Source organism: Anarhichas minor, unplaced genomic scaffold, assembly GCF_050575085.1.
Source record: "Anarhichas minor isolate MPS153535 unplaced genomic scaffold, ASM5057508v1 ptg000054l, whole genome shotgun sequence".
In the NCBI taxonomy this organism is placed as follows: Eukaryota; Metazoa; Chordata; class Actinopteri; order Perciformes; family Anarhichadidae; genus Anarhichas; species Anarhichas minor.
Genome location: NW_027466500.1, coordinates 2,405,246 through 2,425,758, shown reverse-complemented (window position 1 = coordinate 2,425,758; position 20,513 = coordinate 2,405,246). Strand labels below are relative to the sequence as shown.

Genomic DNA, 20,513 nt, shown 5'->3' with positions numbered 1-20,513 from the left:
GCCCCAAAGGCTCCCTACCTGAAAATAACGCACTAATACCTTTGATGTTCCCAAAGAGATGAGCAAGAGAGCGAGACGAGGAGAGAAACGGGGGGGGAAAAGACTGCTCAGACACTCAAATACACACACACACACACACACACACACACACACACACACACACACACACACACACACACACACACACACACACACACACACACACACACACACACACACACACACACACACACACACACACACACACACACACACACACACACACACACACACACACACACACACACACGTCTAACGAGTCCCCGTTAGCTGATGTTTCTTTGCGTGGGTCAGTGAGGGAGACAGTTCAAAGAAGTCAGTGTGCAAGTTATTTAATGGAAGTTTGACTCAAATTGACTTACACCAAATTAATGAGGAGACATAATTTGTGTCTTTTTCACCTAAAGTTTTCAACATGTTTACAACATGCACTAGAAACGAGGGAACATTTCCTCGCATGAGTGGCAGATGTTTTGTGTTGTGTAGATAACGAGGCTGTAAGACATGAAATTAGCTCCATTACTCTTCTCTTTGTTGCCTCCTCTCTCTCTCAGCATACGTCATTCTGTCTGTTTCTCCTCACTATTTTCTATCTACAATGTGCTTGTGCAGACGTAATGAGTGAGAGAGCTTTGTTACGCTGCTGTTTTCAGCTATATTATGAATCCTAATTCCTCACTTGCACACGGTTTCTCTCATCACATCCCCGCCACCAGCGTGGTATTAGTTTTTGTAACGCTATATTTCCGTCCGAGCGTCACTGTCTGAAACCCCTTTTGCCAATACGTGCACGTTAAAAAGGTTCACTCAAGATGGAAGTATAGCAAAAACACGTATATATATATATATATATATGTACCTCAACCCATGTCTCTCATCTTTCACTTCCATACAAGCACACACACACATTTACACTGAAACCTATATTCAGTTTGGGAGTGACAGCTCCACAGAACTTTGACACATTTAGTTTTTCAGTCAACTCTACCCCCCCCCCTCCCCCTCCTACCACCACTGCTGTTATTTTTAATCTTTTTTTCTCCTTTCTTTCCAACTTTTTTGTTTTTGCCTCCATTTCCCCTGGCTCTTCTATTATACTGCAAAGGTCACATTCATATCACCTCCATGTTTAAAACCAAACGCACCAGTGTGTCAGAGGGCAGAGCGGTGTGAGGCCAAGCGAACCAAGACTTTTAAATTTGATAAACAGCCAGTGGCTATTAGAAGACAAAAGCCGACTTCTCTGAACAGTAACACTCTTTCTGTGCGTCAGCAGCATTCATATGCAAGGCTAGTAAACGTCTTCCATAAATCCCCCTCAATCTAAGAACGGTCATATACAACTATGAATGGTTGTGTAGATTAGATCTCGCTACATATTATTATTCAGGCTGGGGTTGAAGATGCTAATTTAGAAACAGGCAAAATACAAAAGTCAACTACACAGGCAGACCCTGAATGGTCCATAGGGGTTAACGAGCTCAGTGTTTGTTCCTTTGACACTCAAAAGGTAAAACCGTTACACTGTTATCATGGCAGGGCAGGGAAGGGGATGAATATCAATGTCAGAGTGATTCCAGTTTGAAGTTTTGATGGACGGGTTTCAGCTCCTCAGGGAATCTTTGGCTTGGGGAGGCATGAGCGACTCAAAGGGATCCGGATCTTGGCTGACCCGGGGTCTTTGTGTGTCCCCTGATCGGGCTCCTCCAGGTTTGAGTCGGAGCACCACAGATCCCTGCCGGGCTCTGATGCTCTGCGAGGCTGAAGCAGTGAAGTGCGAGACAGGCTCGGAGCCTGAACCTGGGCTCCAGTGTTAAAGCAGGGAAGGCCTCTAGAGGGAGGGGGCAGCTGCTTGGTCTGGTTAGCCAGAGGCCTTGAGGAACACCCGGGCATCACAGAGGCAAAGCCACCAGTGACCCCTGGCTTGAGCGAAGTGAGAGACATGCGCTTGTGGAGTCGCGGAGGCTGCAGCATGCGAGGGCTAGTCGAACCAGCAGATTTAGGAGTGACAAAGCTCTGCTCGATCACAGCGGGGGCTCTCGGTTCATGCTGTGCTGCAGACCGAGGTGCTGATGCCGGACCGTCTCTGGCAGTTACCCCCCGAGGAGCCCCAGTGCCTGGGCGGCGCAGGTGGGTGCCGAGATGACTCAGCTCGTCGGCGTTTGCTGGCCCGGGCACGTCTGCCATAAGGTCTTCAAGAGGACGTTCAGCGTCTGTGCGCGTTCCTTCCTCCGATCTACTCCTCATGAGGTCACTGCGGCCCTCGGTGGGGGGAGTTTTTACTAGTCTTCCCTGGCGGAGGTGCTCGTTGAGGCAGGGGTTGAAAGGCTGTAGTACTTGAGGCTGCAGAAAAGAGGAAAGATAAATCAATAGGATCTTTTTAAAATGGGTATAAAATAGTCATGGATCAGTCAGAATATAATGAGGTACAGCTCTCAGTTGTTTTTATCGTGTTCCAGAAATGGCTGTATTTTAAACGTCCCCATTTTTTTTGGTGTGTTTGATCCCTGTGGAATCCAGGCTTTTGAACATTTTGCTGCTGCAAAGACAATTCCAAATCAAAAAGCAAACAGTTTATTTACTCTTTAATATCACAGCTTGTTTCCACTGCCAGTCGCTGAACTATTCCTAGAATGGAAGAGGCAAAGTCACAGAGGAAGCCCTGATTCAGCACTTAAAAAACAAGCAGAGGAGAATAACCTTGCCGTGTGAGAGCCTGAGATCTACTGAAGTCTTTGACTCGTTGTGTTATCGCTGCTGCAGAGAGGCTTCAAAAACATTCAAACTGAGCGCTACGATACCTGCTGCCTGTGTAAGAGGCTTATGTTCCAATTTTTGTTGTTGTGTCTGTGTTAGAGAGCTGCTAATTATCCAGCATGTCGCAACAACAAATTCAAACAAAAACTCATCATGACATTTGTTTTGGATTGGTTTCGATTTGTACAAGTGTTCATGATATATCTGTCCACTCGCTCCGCATGCTTCACAGATTCTACATACTTTCAGCTCCACTTTAAAAAATAAAAAAAAAGGAATGTAGATAATTCTGCTATTTCAAGAGGTACCACCACTATATGCCCTGATGATGTATATAGTTCCATTAAATACTGTAACCTTGTTTACAACTATTCTGCACCACATTTCAAGATAAGCAGAATATAAGGCCAACAGTGTTTATTAGTCCATAAAACTACCAGCAAGAGCAGAGTTGCTCAGATCACAAAAAAGTCAATACTGAACTATATATGAATATTTTATACAGTTTATTAGTCCATTTTCTGAATAGCTTATAGCCTCAGCATCTATAAAAAATACTGTATGTTATGTTACGTGCCTACTCAGTTTGAGATTCTGTAAGCCATCAGAGATCCGAGGAATGGCCTTTTTCTACCAATGTCCTTTGAGCAGAACCTTAAGAATCTAAATCCACCTGGAACCGTCTCAAGCTGCTGAAAAGCATGAACTCGGTTTCAGCACAAACATCCCCTCTGTGAGTTGAAAGTAAAAAGATCTCAGAGGATGTGAATATAAAGCTGTGCAGATCAAGCTGCTGTGCCCGTTTCTACCCACAGTCATTCATATTGTGAGTGGGAGTGGATGTCCGAGGCCACAGCTCCATCTCCTGGTCCCCTGCCACAATGCGTCCTTGAGCCTATTACCAAACCCTTGTCCACCTCTCAGTGTCAAGTTTGTTGTTGCATGTTTTTTCAAGCAAGAAAAAAATACTGTTTTTAGATTTCAAAGCCTGTAATTGAAAAACTTAATATGAACTTAACAATGGATGATTGTGTTGCTGCTTACAAAAGCTCTGATTAGTCCGTCACTCACATGGTGAGCATGTTGTGTTAACTTACAGTACAGTTCCTATTGAGATTCAGTCTGAGAGTGAGCACTCCCTACGGAGTCTCATCGTTCAAAACTAAATAAAATACTTCCAATCCACAAAGGACAGGTGTCACCAAAGAATGACTCAATAAATCAGACACCATCATTATAGATACGGGCCTTGTACTATTTTTCAGTTTGGACATTGTGGTCCATGTTAAAAATACCACCAGAAATTTCCATTCTGATAAGAACATGTGACACCTTTAATTGCAAGGTTCGCTTTGAGCACATATATTTATAGCTGGCTCATCTGGAAGAAGCCTCCGACAGTGCCGGAAACATGCAGTGTCTATAAGGTCACGGTCCATAATGACTGCCATCCACAGCTGTCTCCTACAGATATTAATAATAATTAGCAATAATCATTTGAGCTCTTCACTGCACTGCCAGGAATACCTCAGCTCACTAATGATAGCTATCACTTGAATGGAAATGTTCTTTCTAACCAAGAAAGACGCCAATTTGAAGCACCTGAAAGATGTTATGCCCAACATAACCGATCTCATCTCATCGCTTCTCTCACCGTGAAAAATGTCTGCGTGATTGGAAAAATCAACAGGCAAGAATTCGAATGAGGATGTGAATGATCCGCCTCATGTCTGTCGGGAGACAATGTGATTGCGGCACATAAGCAGAATCGGAGTGGCAATATGGTGGCACTCCCTTTCAAAGCTAGAATACACTTTGTACTACCATTTAATATAGATGGTTGTGAAAATGGTGATTTGGATGGTGTTGGAATTGAAGCAGTGGAAATAGTGTAAGAGCAGAGGATGTGTGGTTACTTTGATTTGTCCTTTGCTCGCTGTGCTTAACTGCTTCGATAGTGGAGTTAGAATGAAGGCGATTAGGGCAACGGTGATGCATTCACGTCCCATAACATGGGTTTTCCTAAATGTTATTCCTTTCAATACACTCAAATTCTTTAAGGCAAGCATCTCGAATGTTTCATGAATAAAATATAGAAAAACAAAACCACACAGAGAGATTCACCCATGCATGCGTAACAGTTCTTATATAGTCAATTTGATAGGATGGAACAAATTAAAAAGACACAAAAAAACAGATAAATGAAAATAACAAAAATATCAAAACTTAAAAAGCTAACTTTAGAAGAGCAGACCAAAGTTCCAAAATCCAAAAACAACGGAAAATTGAAGGCAAAGCATGCAGACGCAGATGTAGAACGGCATGCTTCAGTCGTGCCTCGTGGCGGCAAACCACAGCCCGGCGTGCAGGAGGTGAGGGCAGCAAGTGAACCGCATGTTAAAGAAACGTTACTGTACCACGCCGTGTCAGTGAAGTACTGCACTAGGTGCTCCACTCCTTGTCATGGGCATTATGTGTGGGGAGGCAAAGGCAGAACAGAGAGAACATGGAAGATTCAATTTCATTGTTTGAGTGACAGAGATTAGAGATGAGCAGAGGAGAATAAAGGGTAAGAGACTAGGAGAGAGAGAGAGAGAGAGAGAGAGGAGAGAGAGAGAGAGAGAGAGAGAGAGAGAGAGAGAGAGAGAGAGAGAGAGGAGAGAGAGAGAGAGAGAGGAGAGAGAGAGAGAGAGAGAGAGAGAGAGAGAGAGGAGATGAGAGAGAGAGAGAGAGAGGAGAGAGATGGAGAGTGAGAGAGAGAGAGAGAGAGAGAGAGCAGACGTGTAAGAAAGACGCTTTGTTGGAGTTAAGACATTTTAAATACCAGCATTAACACCCCAGCCCATGCTTGCAATAAAAGGGTCACACATTAGTTCAACAAACAAACTAATTTAATGCAAAATATAATTACTGCATCCCATTCAGCACAGCCTGGGTGAAGAGTGCAGCTCCTTCTCTAATCAGTCTTTCTAAAAACCCGCATTAATGGCAAGAACTCTTTGCTGGTTTGGTGACGGCCAGAGCTCCCAGAGGGCGGCCAGAGCATTAGTGGTCACATCAGATGTTTATCATCTTAGATCTACTACTGTACAGATGATCTTTTGATATGCTGTCTTTTGTTTAATTAGACCATGCAACCTACTGGTGGGAGGACAAATGCACTTTGACTGAATGCTGGGCTGTTCTCGCATATTTGTCAAAACACTCTACAAGCAGAAGGTCACTCAAGATCGAAATAACCTGAGATGCGCTGAAATAAAACACACCTGTGCCACATTTTTATCACCTTCCCCCTCGATAGAAAGCTGAGCCCCACGGGGATAGATCAAAAGAACACAGCGTGGGTTGTTCCCTTTGTCTCTTTCTTTATTCTTTTGCTCTACGGTCTCGCACATATGTGTATTTTCTGTAGTCTATTTATTTACCCATTGTCATCCTCTGCCTCCTCTACTTGCTACCTCATCAGCACAGCATAATACAATAGCTTTGGTGTGGGATTCGCTGCTTTTGTGACTGTGCTTTCATTGGTTTTTTTGGCAGCCCCGTCTTTCTCAATAAAGTCAAACTGTTTCAGTCGACAGAAATAATGTTAATTTAAAGCATTCAAAGCAAAGACCATGTTGTGGTCATGTGTACTGTTTGGTCAAGGACAGCAGACACATCCTCTGTTAGGGAAACAATTATATTATTAGATTGCAGTGTGAATTGATACTGTTCTTAATGCAAATTATGGGAGATATATTGTCTTTACAAACAGTTTAGGGGTGTAAAGTGAGAGTTAGAAATGCAGGTGTCTGCAGGTTTTCGAAAGTCGACAAAGTCAGCCAGTTTCTGACTACACACAGTTCAAGGGGAACTGAAGCTATAAATGGGCAGCACAGGGGAAAAAAACAACAGAAAATTAATTGGTAAGTGGTCAATAAGTCAGACTGTGTTCAGGGAAACTAACAAGGAAAACTGCATATTAGTAATTTGTTTCAAATTCATCTAAAAAGAGACATACAGGACAAACCATCCTGTTATTGCGCAATGGAAAAAAAGCTGCAAAGGTACAAAGATATTTCAGCAGTACCGAGGGTTTTAATTGGAGATAAAGTCAGGCTATTCACAGACCTATGGATATGTTGTGTTATGAAAGGATGGAGAAGAGGCTGCAAAGAGGATGTTAGTGACTCACTCTGTCTGCGCTGCGGCATGCTGGTACGGGTCAAGCCCTGGTGCTGTGCCTGCCACGGGGACAGCAATGGGGTGGGCAGCGCACCCTACACAGAGAGAAACACAAAGGACAAAAGGCATATGACGTAACAGAACACACACCCACACATTCACACCCACAGAGGCATGCCAACACAGAAAACACACACTCACAGTTAATGAGTATGGCAAGCCCAATTTACACACAAACAAACAGATTTGCACACACACACACACACACACACACACACACACACACACACACACACACACACTATACCGACACAAACTCAAACACCACGTTCTTAAATAAAAACTACATTTCAGTTTTAGTGTTAATGAGTGTTAGCGTTACCATCAAGGCTCCCTCTTTCCTTTACCCTTAAGTAGCTTTCTGTGTTGGACAAGTACTCTTATCCCACACTGTCTGACAGTATCATACAGTAAACTGCAAAGATTAGGCATCTGCTTGATCCAACTGTTCACTGAAGCGACATACATACAGGATACATTAGTGAAATATTCAACCCAGGATCCATTTATTTTATGGCGGCACTATTTCCTCAAATGAAGGTAATTCGGCACCCATTTGCCCACAATTGAGTGCTATTTGGCGTCTCTGGACACTTTGGGATCTCTACTAGAATTCAAAATAAAATGATGTGATTTGAACAATGTTTGGCTGCACACTGACTTCAAACCACAAATGTATTTCAATGGACAATATTTTGGTACCAGTCTTCATTTCAGTCAACACACGCACACACACGCACACGCACACACACACACAGAGTACTATAAACACTTAAATTCTCCACCACATCACATTATTAATCTACTGTTAATAGGAAATTGTGTTGTGTTGACAATGAAGCAAATCATTGCTCTCCACACCCGTTGCCACCATAATGCTATAATGTGTGCATTTGCTCAAACCCAGGAGATTATCTTATCACATCATTTGACACATTCTACTCATCGTCCAATGAAACATCGGCTACCTGGAGACTTCCAATAGTCTTTATGTTGTTTCTCCCCGGGCCACCCTGAAAACCATTTTCTTCCTCCTACTGTGTCATTGTTTATCCATAAATATAGTCAAATCCATTAAAAACCATCCCCAGTGCCAAGACTACAATCCATTGAAGAAGAGCACTCCATCTTAGGCAGTGCAAAAAACAAGGTGACACAGGAAAGGACAACTTTTCCACCCATCACTTTGACAACTTTTACAAGCTGGGGTGTGTGTGGGGGGGGGGGGGGTTGCATAAAGATGTGATGCCATCACTAGTTGTGAATTTGATGCATGTCTACTGAATATGATGAAGATACTTTTCAGATTCTCTTTAGTACATCAGTCTTGGGTTAAGACGATCTGCAAGGATGATAAGTTTACACTTGGAGTATAATTAGTCATAGAAGTCCGACGATCTAATCTAACTGAGGCACAATGTGACAGCTGAAAACATTGAACGTGTGGTTCATTGTGAATGATATATGTCAGACCGTTTGCCGTCTATCTGTTCAACTATCTCCATTTATCACATTTACTTTTTGTTGTCTGAACATTTTGGTCAAACCAGCATGTGTATATTGTGAGCACAAACATGTACCTGAAAGAAAACAAGCCCTTTTATTGATAGCAAATCTCCAGGCCCCCCATGAGGAGAGGCAAAGTGAAGGGGAAGCATGGCCATCACGTTAAGCGGACAGACGGACTAAAACCTCATCACTTCTTTCCTCTGCTGTGGAGAGGGCCGCTGCTCAAACAGGACTCTATTATAGAAAAGAGGAGCACGGAATCAGAGGGAAGAAGGAACAGATAGAGAGTGATAGAAGACGAGGAGGGGAAAGCAGAAACTTCCCAGCAGGTCCAGCCCAAGCTATTTCAGAGCCCCCCTAGTGCGTCTGCTAGAGGGGGAGGAATGGGTTGCCCTGATCTGCTCTCGTCCATGTCCTTCCTTGAACACCAACAACTGCTTCAGCGGGTGAAGCTGGCAGAAGCCTCCTGTCGAGGCTTCATTTGCAGGGAGGAAAACCTCAGGCGATGAGAACAAGAGGGTATGTTGGAGGGCTCTAGAACGTGTCTGACAGTGTCTGGCAGCGTTATTAGACCTCGGTAGCAGCGAAGCCTGTCAATTTCTCAATTTCTCAGTTTTCCATATCTGTGAAGACTCTCCAATGAAGGGCTGACAGAGCTTTACAAGGACAGGGAGACAGCAATTGTGAAAATAGGAAAGTTTTTCATATTCCATCAAAAACTTCTTTCATTTCTCTCCCACCAGTACAGAGACCCTGGGTTTGATGCCTGCTTTTTCCAATGAACACATCTCTTCACAAGTGGAAAAACAAGCGAGGGTTCTCGTCCTTGTTGCTGCACTCACAACTCCTTCTGATTGGTTGGTTGGTTAGTCTTGTTTTAGACGTCATTCTCACCAACATAAATAACTACCACATCAGTTATGGTGGTAGTAGTCTGTTCACCAGAGGCCCCTCTCATAGTTTGTCTGTGCACAGTCCCAAAGCAAAACTTTGCGAAGTAGGATAAGAATTTAAAAGTCAAGTCAAAAGTTGTTCTTTGTGATCCTACAACCTTTTCATCAAATAACAACAGAATTTAGAGGACTCCGTGATGCTAATCCTCTAATCCACTACACGGAGCTTCTCGTGGCTGGCTACAGCTAATACCTCAGGTTCGGCTACAACGTCTCACTTCACAGACTCTGGCAATTAAATCCTCACCTGTCCGAGATGACTCCGCTGTGCGTTGCGTGTTAATGAGCGTGCAGGTGTGATGGTGTGTCTGTAATGCGAGGGGGCAGACGGAGGGAGTGTGGGTGGAGAGGTAATGTCAGGATCTGAGAGGCGAAAAACTTGTTCTTTCAACCTACACAGCTTAAAACTGATCACTAAGCTTGTTCAAATCCCCCTGCCTCTCCCTTCCCTGTCCTCCCTCTGTCTGTCTCTCTCTCTCTCTCTCTCTCTCTGACAGCAAATTGATCTAATTACAACTGAGCTAAAAAGTAGAGAGGTAATGTCAATGGAAGGATGACAGAGACCAACATACAGGGAGAATCACTGAAGCAAGACAGAAAGAAAGAAAACAGACAGAGAGCTGGAGTGATAAAAAAACCAAAGAAGAGGTGAATTGGAGGATGTTTAAAAGGCAGAGAGGGAGGAGGAGGGTAGCTGTAATTATCTTCTCTTTCTGCCACTGATGAAACATTGCCTATTGTGTTGCCATTGTTTCACTGCTGCTGCTCATCTGCATGTTTGTTTATCTGGGTTATTAACAAGGTCGGCTCCCTGGTCCTCAGTCTGCTGAACCCATTGTTCAGTCACACTGACTACAAGAGATTCCCCCCCCCACACACACACACACACACACACACACACACACACACACACACACACACACACACACACACACACACACACACACACACACACACACACACACACACACACACACACACACACACACACACACACACACACACACACACACACACACACACACACACACACACACACACACACAGTTTTCTACTGTTCTACATCTGAAATTATTAAAAATACTGCTCATGTTTTATTTGTTGCGAAAAGCAGAGGAGGCGAAGAAAACATTACTGCTGCTGTGATTGCTCCGGGGAGATATTCAAGACGGTTATTTTTCCACAAGTGACACTTGAGTAGTTTCCAGTTCCACACTACATGTGCGTCTTGCTGCGACACGCCTGTCCACTGTTTCTGCTTGACAGACATAATATGTACTCACGCCATATTGTGAGACCGTTTTTCTTCTTCTTTTCCCGAGCATGCTTTTGGAATTTAAAATTGGATTGTAAGCAGATTAAAATGGGAAGCTGCGGGAGCTCGTGCCCAAAGCGGTTGGTTAGGATGTGTTGCCAAAGCCTTCCTACAGATTGAGAAGAAGTAAGGAGATGAGTTCATCACAAACAGTGGAATTGTTTAAAGCAGTCTACTGAGCGACAGCCCACAATGTTTTGGTTCCAGAAAGGAAATGATGGGAATGAATGAGAGAATATATCAACTGCTTGAATAACGAACAGTAAAGCCCTTAAATAGTCCAAGGGCCATAGACCACGAGCTCACTCTATTGTTATACTGTTCATCTGAGCTCAAAGCACAGAGAGATTTCTCCTGAATCCATGTTCAAGTTGCAGGAAAGACTCTGGACCTCCCAGTCCCACACATTAGCCTGTGGGCTACTGATAAGCCAACTAGATATCAGAATTAAAGCTATAAAAAGATTATAGCTGCTGGCCTTTGACATCAAAAATATTCTGGGCCGATCCTTTCAGCTTAGCACTCAAAAAATACTATCGCAGGGCAAGAGCTACTCCAGCGCTATGATGAAGCGGCACTTTAAATGTCAGAGGAGCCGAAAATCAACAGGAAACGGCCTTTCAGAGAGCAAGAGGAAAAAACAATACAGATGACAGCAGATTATGAATGGTGTGTGTGTGTGTGTGTGTGTGTGTGTGTGTGTGTGTGTGTGTGTGTTTTGGAGGATAAGTAGTGAAAAGTGAAATACAGACTCAATGAATGTGCGAGTGGGGAAAAAGAAAATAATATTTGTCCAACAAATGGCAAAGGTTAGAAAGAGAATAGCTCGAGAGACAGATTTAGAAAAAGGCATTGAAGGATTGTGTGAAAAACACGAGGTGAAAGCAAAGCATTGTTTGAGGAACACCGTAAACCCGGGCTCGCTGTAGGTGCTAAACCTGTCACCGCGGTACCAAAAGCTTTGATTCAATATAAAAGTAGGAATAACAGAGAGAGAAACATCCCTTTCTCTCTGTTATTTGTATACTCTTTCGCGCTCTTTTCTTGTTATCTTGTCAAAAAAAACTCAGAGCTAACCTTTTAGAGCAATCGCATGCTCAGAAAAACAAAATGACACCAACATAACGTGCTTGTCCCCACAGTGCTGCGGAGGAAACAGTCTCCACTCTGGTGACGACAAAAGTAACTTAAATTGAAGACGGTTGCAAAACACAAAAACACATCAAAAAAAGTTGACAGAACAGAGAGAAAAGTCTCAACTGTGTTTGTACGTGTTATTGTACACCGGGCGCTCCAGGTCACAGGTAGATGTTCCCACGGAGATGCTTCCTGTCGAGCACAACTAGCCCGGCTTTGATGGTTGCCATAGCAACTGTAAAACCACAATGCTCTTGTGGTAAGCAGGGACCTACTGTAGTTATTAGTGAGATTGTTTTATCCTTTATTTCTTTCCTCTGTAGCTCATGTACCCCAATAAAATGTGCTTTTGACAAATCAGTTTTTCACCAGGCCTCATTTCTACAATTTCTTATATCTTATCTTTAGGTGTGTGTGTGTGTGTGCACGTATCATACACTGAAGGATGAGAGCAGGTCAATTAGGAGAGTGTTTACTAGGCATCCTCCCTGTGACACTCCTGCTATTGAATCAATACTTGGCTGCCACACAGCATGCTAGTGTGGCATGATGATGAACAAGCTGAACACATATCTATCCATCTTCCACCTCTTGGTGTCTGTCTGTCTGTCTCCATGAATCCCTCTCCCTTTTCCTCCCACCCTCCAACTGTTCATCTCCTCTTTCTCAGTCACTCGAACATTAACACCAGCCTCACAACTCCCTGTTCGGTGTGAGATCTGGGTATTAGAGTGTGAGACCGTCCCACTGACACCCCAGTAAACTGTATTCCATAGAGGGGACATGATGTAGTCATTGAACAATTCAGACATGGCTGAGAGAGGCAGCAAATGAACGGGAAACTGACTGAGGGACCAATGTGAGTGTTACACGGAGACACAGGCAAGTGCTGGTATCTAATAACATCCTGGTAACTGTTGAAATGAGGTGAAACACACTTATTATTCTGAACCAGTGTTTTATCTTTGAGCACTTCAAGAGAGCCGTTATGTGTGCTGTGAGTGTTTGGACTCACAGCTTGGCTTGGTGGTCTCCAGTACGTCTGGGTGGCCTTGTCATAGTGAGGCTGCGTCCGTTTGTCCATCTGTCGGTCGCTCTGTCGTAGTGAAGAGGGAGCCCTCTGGTGGTGGCACTGACACCTGACCGGCCATCCTTGAGCAGGCTGAGGGGGCAAGAATGAATAAATCAATAAAAGAAAGTGTAGAATGTTGTAATAATTATGTTGTTTTGACCCATGGGCCATGTTTTCCTACTCCATGCTGGTAATAAGCTTGTCACTCTGCAGAGCAGTCAAATAACAGTGCAATTAATCGTTCGAATCATAAATGGCTTGAGAAAAGATATCTGCTTACTTTGAAGAGCAGGAAAAAAAAATGTAATTGTTGGGTTTTATATCTGGCATTTGGCATTACCGGTTGTCTAAATGTATAACCTAAGTAGTAAACACAGCAGGTTGTAAAATATCTGATATAATGATATGTATTAACAGACAAAGAAAAAATGCATTATGTTCTTCACGTAGCTGCTTTAATTTCACAAATAAAACGGATGGCATTTTTAAAAGATCAATGCATATTACCAGGTTGCAGCAATGAAATGTCATCCTGTATCTCCACACATAAATGAGGGGTATGATGGGAAATCATCAGAGAAAATCAAGCCCAGGTTGGTAAATGGCTAAAGGTCTTGCAGTAAATTAAACTCGTTGATATTTAGTTGAAGCACAAGAAAATTACCTCCTTTTTCATTTGGTAAAACCACGATGACTAACTAACTGATGTGAGTAATACATGTGACTTACGAGCCTTTACTGTGAGCGGGTACCTCAATCCAATATAGAAATAAACGACAGAGCAACCAATGTGGTGCGCTAAATCATTTTGTAACCATTTCTGTAAGAATCTCATACTCTTTCTTATGCGTGCAGCGCAACTTGTGCTCGGCTGCAAAGTATATGGCAGAATCTGACAGAAGTTGCTATTTTTTTTTTTTTGCCAGCTTTGGTGAAAACTTCAATGCAGCTCAAACCAGAAGAGCGCAGAGAAATCAGTTTTCTGTCTGTGATAGCTCCTCTCTCTCCCATTATTTCATTTTCTCCACACACACACACACACACACACACACACACACACACACACACACACACACACACACACACACACACACACACACACACACACACACACACACACACACACACACACACACACACACACACACACACACACACACACACAAACACACACACACACACACACTATTGTTTTCTTATTACTCTGTTATGTTCAATTCAGTTAACTGTTCCCCCTCTTCAGACTCTCAGCAGTTTCTCTCTGTAACACTTCGCCTCCCTCCGTATACCTGACTCTAAACCAACTGTAACATCGTCTCTCAACCAATTTGGAGGACAAGCAGCAGGTCGGGAAGCCTTCGACATTCTAACTCTAGATATCGTGTGAACTAAAATGGCTGGCAATCTTCACAGGCTCTGAACCAGTGTCTAATTGGTATTTCCTCACGACCAAGTATTCAGGGTTCATCAGCCCATTAAACAGATCCGAGCCTGATGTGTTTGTTTTATTGGCTTCCTCGTTGTTCAAACCTGTCCTGCAGGGACATCAGAGGAGATGAGAACACAAACCATCTTCAGCATTCCTCTAACCTAGCACCCGGATTGCCCACATGGTGCTTCCAAGACAGAGTCAGCAGAGTAAATATGTTTTCCTCTTATCTTCTTTCCACTCCCCCCCCCCCCACCCCCAACATCTTCACTGGCTCAGCCTCTACACTCATTAATGTCAGGCAGAGATCTGAAAACATGTCCCAGCTTTTTCTTACTCTCTTTGCTTATTGTGCGTGAGGTTGCGACAATATTGTGCTCTGTCTGAAGAGACCGCTGTGGGTGGGTGCTGATTCTAATTGGAGGGATAGAATGCGGCAGGGAGGCTGGAGGACAGGCCTCGCTTTGACATTTTGGTATTTCTCGATACGGCAGGGATTTGAATAATGTCAGCGAAGCATACGGTTGTTTGGCTAACAAGCGAGCCTGGTCAAGACACTAATGAATGTTAGAGAGTGGAGACGGAGGCAGCTAAAAGCAAACAGAACGGAGGTTATTTGGTAGGCATTCGCAAACCGCGCGAGGACACGCACTAGAGTGCACGCACTAGAGTGCACGTGTGAGTGCAGAACTGAACTCCCACCTGAGATGAAGGGCACCAGTATGTCTTCAGTGACAACTAGAAATCTGAATGGTGACCCTGTACCTGTATCACATGCCTTCCACACTGTGTGCTTTTATCAGTCCCTCTCTGACAGATTAAGTTCATAGAATTTGTTCTCCTATCCTTGTTTGCTCGACTCCTTCTTATCACGCTCTGTCTTTATGAAATCGGATAAATCAGGTATTGGGGTAAACAAAAGATAATGGAAGGCTGTGCCCAGGCATGCTTAACCATCTCAGCTCTGTCAGAGAATTGGTGTCACGGCAGTGAACTCCCTGAAGAGAGGATGCATGTTTGAAGGCTACATGAAAGCAATCAGCAAACATGAGCACAGGAGCTATTACAGGCCTGTTTGTATGTGCCCGAGGATCACGCGTCTAGATGCTGGAATACACGACTGAAGATGAACCTGCATTGATATTCTATGTATGATCACGTGACAGTGTACGAGCGCCCCCATGCTGTATGTCATTCATGAATACTTCATGTAGAAACCGCTTCATAACAGCAAAAATGAAGTTCAAACCATACATGTGTGTCCATTGTCCAGGTCTTGTCTGAAGCACATTATTCATATACTGCATGTTTTCAGTTAATCTATCCAACGTTGTCATTCAGTTTCTCCACATTGTTCTGTCTGCCCACTCTGTGCATTAAAAACACTAATGACATGCTCTTCCTTCCTCAACAAACTCACCATTTGTTCCCGCTGATGTTGTTGTTGCAGCTGTTGACACTGCAATGTGAGCCGAGCAATAGTTTGGTCTCGACTCCTCAGCTCCTCTCTGAGCAACTGCACTTCCTTAATCAGCTCCTCCGACTGAAAACACAGACACGCATACAGTAAACTGCCGTGGTAGCGGACTACCTCGTTAAGAAGCTGGGGGGGAATAAAGAATATATATTTGTATACAGCATCTCAAATCAATCACTGCTATAAACCTAAGTTGAAGTTTCTTTACCTGTGATGCAGCGGTATTGTCTTCAACCTCTTCACGAACATCTGCTGGAGATTCGTTATCCTCGAGCTAGAAGCACACACACACACACACACAGAGAGTACACGGTGAGCTGGATCAATGATAATTGCCTTAGGCATGCCTCAAGAGCAATATTTTCTACAGTGGAAGAACTTTAGTCTTAAGCATATATGCTCTGCTGACCCTGAACTGTCAGTCACCAGTGTAAGACACCTGAGGCAGAGTGTTGCTGTAAACTTTCAATTCATTTATTTTACGGAATACAAAAAATAAAAAAAGTTTGTATGCAGTACTTGTGTATTTTTGTTTTCCAAAGCAGATCCACACTTCATCTCGTGGAGACAGAATATGTAATGCAACACTCTAATTACATTCTTTGATGATTTTACCAATTAATGTTTGATTAAGTGTTTGGTGATCAAGAATGAGAAGTGCCAATCACAGGTCATTTGAGCAAATAAAAGTTTTGAAATTGCATATTTTAAATCAGGCCAAGAGTCACAAAAAGGTGTTGAATTTACGATGTGAAATAGTTTCTTTCATGGAAGTTTTCCTCATTCTAAAATGAATCAAATAGTTGATAAATATTCAGTCAACATCTGAAATATACATTTTATTTCAACACTACATTTCACCTGTTTCATATTCCGGTCAGTAAGATTCATTTAGTTACAACCAGCAGTTCTATATAACCGACTGTGAAGCAGAGATCAATTAGGATTCAGCTGGAGGCTGGAGGCTCATTTTAAGAACAGGGTTACTAATGGGGCGCCAGACGTATTTTCCCTCATGAGGCTATACAGCCAAAGCGTTTGACTAATTGCAGTGAGCACAATGCATCTGCAGGAGACATTTGATTTAAATGTGACATTTATGTTGTAAAGGGTAAATTCAGTCGAGGCACTCAAGATAATTTCCTTGTAGTCAGTGTGCAGAGTGATCTGTGCATTTTCAGCGATGGCGTTGTGGGTTTTGTGTGTTCATCTCAAATGCAGGAGCACATTTCTGTAGCTGACGTCTTTTTTTCCTCTCCTCTCCTTCCCTGTCACCCTCTATTCTTCCCATTAAATGGAATTCTCAGACTGACAAACTGACAGAGAAAGATCTATTAAGTTATCAGTTTCACACAAGCACAGATATATACATGTATATGCATGTACGCACGCTAATATGCAAACTACAGATCACATAATGTGCATTTAAAGAGAAGGAGGCCCAGAGCCTCTAATATCTTGAAAGAAAATACTTTGACGCTTCATGTGCAGCACATTTAAACCGTCTCTTTACCGAAAACATCTTTCTTTGTTTAAATACAGGGCAGCAGCACTGTGCGATGACAGTACTCATTAAACCAATATAATTAGACATTTTAAAACATTTAAATACTTCATGTGGAACCACATTCAAAATAAAACTAGCTTTGTTCAGTTTTGTCAGAAAATACTTCTCATGTTGCTGATACTGAACACCTGAGGACAACGATGCAGTATACTCCTAATAAGAGAATTATCATATCGAACAAACTAATACAAAGCTGCATTTAATAGACAAAACAGCAGCTGAAATCAAAACTAAAATCCAGACAGTTTACTATACTAAAACTAATAATAAGAATAAAATAGAAGCCTGGGGTAGGCAACAATATCTGTCTGTGACTTGAGGGTGATGCAACGGCATTAGAACGACGACAAACATAAGAGTCAGAGAGTTTCAAGGTCCACGGTTGAGTCTTTGTATGTGTATGTGTTGCCGTCCTGCAGAACTGTACGCCTGCATTCATGTGTGTCACTGTGCACGTTTTGGTACATGCAAGTGTACATGTTTGTGTTCATTCATCGTGGGTCGAACAAACCTGTAGTAATGTTTTGAGCCTGAGCAGCTGATTCTTGAGCGAGCTGCAGTCCTGAGTCATGTGCTTGAGCGTGAGTTCATCCAGCATTGCCTTGTAGCCACTCTGCCTGCCTTCAGGTGGGACCGGCCGTGAAGAGATCCTTGAAGCCTTGAGACCGTCGTAGTGCTGGACGACGTGGGCCCTGAGAAAGAGACGAAAAGAGAGACACAGTCACAGAGAGTCAGGCAGACAGAAGAACAGAATCTACTTTTTACTTCTTATCTGGCCACGTGTATTAATCTTTCAGGCCTTAACAACCTGCTATCATTGTAGAAGTGATCGGGTCCACTCCAGCGATGGTGTCTGCGTCGCTGCCCCTGCCGACCGGCCCTCTCTGAGCGCTCAAAGTGAGACATCCTGTCAGCGTCTATATGGGAAGAATTTAGCGCAAAGTCAGCCAGAGTAAAGAAACGTGTGCATGTCTGAAACAGAGAGGATGCAAGTGAGAGATAAAAGATCATATAGACTGTGCAATCAAAAAACTGTGTTTGGGGTTTGCTGTAGATTCAGTAGAGATGCAAAGTTTAAGAAAATCTATTTCTGCTCCTATTTGTTGAAATAGAACATGTTTGTGGTTTCCTCTGACAGTTTCTGTCCATTACAACCACTACACACAGGTACACACAAACACAAAATGCAACACTGCCAGTCAGTTTTTCATATCTTATGGTGATGATTGCTGCTGTGTATATCTCAGTTACTCTATTCTAGAATATCTGCATATAAATCATGATCTGATCCGCCTCATTCTCTTATTTCTCTCAATTGTCGCACAAACGGTGACGGGCCATTTCATTTTCGAGAAGGTAAAAGGACACAGTATTTGGTGACGCTCAATAGCACATAGCTGTGAAATGAACTGTGGCCGCAACAAAATTGACCACTAACAGAGCGTGACCCCCAGGAAATCAAAAGGACCCTTGACTTTCTATACTCCAGATAGTCCTTTGACTGAGAGAAAAAGGGAAAAAGAGATAAAGAAATATTGGAAGATTGAAAGACCCAATTCAAGTACTGCAGCAGCGGTGGTTAAAATACTTTACCCTGAGTGTCGCCACACAGCACAGGAGTGGACCTTCTGCTTGACCCTGAACTGTTACATTCCAGGAAAATTCGGCACCTCCAATAACCCTTTTTGAGCTCAGAAAAAGTCCACTAAAAAGTAAACTTGTAGGAAAAAAAATCCACAGAGCCAGAGAAGCTAAGAAAGAGAGTGGAGAGAAATGACTCCTTGTCCAGTCAGTTGGTGAGCAGTTAAAGGGCCAGAGAGGGAAAATCAACTCTGCCTGCTTCTGTCTTTGTTGACACCCTTGTTTTTCTGGGAACTCCCTAGGAACTGGAGCTGGGGAGAAATAACTGTGGTGGTGAGGGAGCAGCCAAGGTGACTGGTTTGTGTCCAAGCTAGAAAGTCAGCAGCATCGGCAGGCAAGGGAAAGAAGCTGGGGACTCTCTCCTGTCACGGGACCCGACGACTGGAGGAAAATATGACATGAGGCCTCTTCTCCCTTTCCCCTCTTCCTGTTCTGTGGCAGAGTGTCTCTGGAAGGGAGGGACCAACCTTCCCGGGCCTGCCCTGTGGGCCGGGTCTAACTGGACTCTTCAACCCGTCTTGCTTTCTCTCTGACTCTCATGACCCTAACTCTGGCCATGACAGAGTGCTATAAATACGGCCGCTTCCCGAAAAGGAGTAGGAAAGGATGACACTCCAATTCACATTCCTCTGGAGGGAACAGTTCTCTCCCTCTCTCTCTCTGTGTTCTTCTCTCAAAAACAAGGAGAGCACTGTTTAAAGACTAAAGAATGACATCAGGGTTGTAAAGCTGCCTCAGTAATGTATAGCCAGTTGAAAGTGTATTACGCCCACCTAGCTAAAACAAATGCAGTATAATACAACAGGCCTGCAAAAGACTCTACCAGAGTGAAGATTATGATGTTCAGTTTCTATTGAAGCTGTTTTAGAGAAGTAATAATCTAACTTTATGGTCATTTTGGAGGATGTAGTTTACATCACTGAGGGTAGTCTAAATATTAGAAATGCCTCTCAGTATAACAGAATGCAATTCAACAGCACAACAATCAACAACCTCCAATATGACCATAAAGTCAAATCAACACCTCTAAAACACTTCCAACAAAAGCTGAACATAAGGGACTTGATAAATGTGGAATTTACTGCAGAGCTGTCGCAGTGGACTGCATTTCAAAGTGTACCTAATAAACTGGCCACTGTGTGGGTATATGTGCATGTGTGCATGTGATTGAGCCCATCCATATACTTGAACGAGGCATACGTTCCCTTTGCATTATGTCGGTAATTCAACGTGTGCAGTAAACGTATTATCCAATATTCAGGACTGACAAGAGAAACTTCACTTCCTATAATTCATTATGGCTCATGAGTCATGACAAATTACATTCATTTTGCTCAACCCTTCTGTCTCTCATGTTTGTGACACACACTACCCAATGAATACACAACGC

The 20,513-nt window shown here is 43.2% G+C and overlaps 1 protein-coding gene across 1 annotated transcript in view; it reads right to left on the bottom strand.

Annotated features, from left to right (window-relative positions):
- Nucleotides 1-1,061: 1,061 nt before the first annotated feature.
- ccser2a (coiled-coil serine-rich protein 2a) overlaps nt 1,062-20,513 on the bottom strand; it is a 43,012-nt gene continuing 23,560 nt past the window's right edge. Inside the window, exons 5-10 of the mRNA XM_076075959.1 lie at nt 18,291-18,399; nt 17,994-18,174; nt 16,124-16,189; nt 15,859-15,981; nt 12,953-13,099; nt 1,062-2,382 (exon numbers count right to left, since the gene is read on the bottom strand). Of these exons, the coding sequence (XP_075932074.1) occupies nt 1,651-2,382; nt 12,953-13,099; nt 15,859-15,981; nt 16,124-16,189; nt 17,994-18,174; nt 18,291-18,399 (1,358 nt within the window). The 3' untranslated portion in view covers nt 1,062-1,650. The remainder of the gene's footprint in view (nt 2,383-12,952; nt 13,100-15,858; nt 15,982-16,123; nt 16,190-17,993; nt 18,175-18,290; nt 18,400-20,513) is intronic.